The sequence below is a fragment of the Zerene cesonia genome, unplaced genomic scaffold (assembly GCF_012273895.1).
Source record: "Zerene cesonia ecotype Mississippi unplaced genomic scaffold, Zerene_cesonia_1.1 Zces_u003, whole genome shotgun sequence".
Taxonomy (NCBI): Eukaryota; Metazoa; Arthropoda; class Insecta; order Lepidoptera; family Pieridae; genus Zerene; species Zerene cesonia.
This window is the reverse complement of record NW_024045133.1, coordinates 854,134-854,949: the sequence shown is the minus strand read 5'-3', so window position 1 is coordinate 854,949 and position 816 is coordinate 854,134. Positions and strand designations below refer to the sequence as shown.

General features: G+C 43.1%; 1 protein-coding gene across 1 annotated transcript in view; it reads right to left on the bottom strand.

Moving 5' to 3' along the window:
• Positions 1 to 816, bottom strand: part of LOC119838483 (endoribonuclease Dcr-1) — a 47,352-nt gene that overhangs the window by 4,075 nt on the left and 42,461 nt on the right. Inside the window, exon 39 of the mRNA XM_038364432.1 lies at positions 625 to 715. Coding sequence (XP_038220360.1) covers positions 625 to 715 — 91 coding nt within the window. The remainder of the gene's footprint in view (positions 1 to 624; positions 716 to 816) is intronic.

Genomic DNA, 816 nt, shown 5'->3' with positions numbered 1-816 from the left:
AGGTTCTAAAATTCGCGTGACGTAATTTATGGATGGCCCCAAAAACGTTCCCAAAAACGATGGAACTTCTCTCAATTTGTGACCCAACAGTTTGTGACCCGGAAAAGGACAAAGGATAGTTTATATCCCGGATATACCGCGGGAACGGGAATTGCATGCTCTTCCTTTGGCTACGTGAAGTTTTTTTTTTTATCTATGTCTATGTCTACGATAGACATTAGAGCATGGGGGTCGCCTGATGGTAAGCGCTACTGATCAATGAAAACTGGAGAGGCATAAGGTCGATTGCAGACCTTACGCCTCTATAAAGGGCTGTTAATTGGAAAGGAATCAAGAAAGGATTGGAGGAAGGGAGGACGAGGGGAATAAAGAAAAGGACTGGGAAGGGTAAGGGAAAAAATACGAGCCTCCAGCTCCCCCCCCCTCACCAACGAAACACAGCAACACAATACTATTTCACGTCGGTCTCCTTTGCGGGTGGTGGTACTTCTTCGGTGCGAGCTGGCCCAATTCGTGCCGAAGCGTGCTCGAGGTACACATATAAAAAGCCGCAAAGTCGCGGGCGAATAGCTTAGATATAGTTATTTATGAATACGTAATTCTATAAATTCAAAGATAACTCACCTCTTCACTAATAGAGTGCCCATTCTCCTCTTGTATTTTAACATACTTTGTCAACACCTCGTTGAGACCGGGCGACATGTGCCGGAAGTATCTAGCGAAATTGTCATCATTTAACCGACGTTAGAAAATTAGGTATTACTATATATGCTTTTTGTATGTAAGATAGAGAGAAAGAAAAAAAATCTCTCTTCT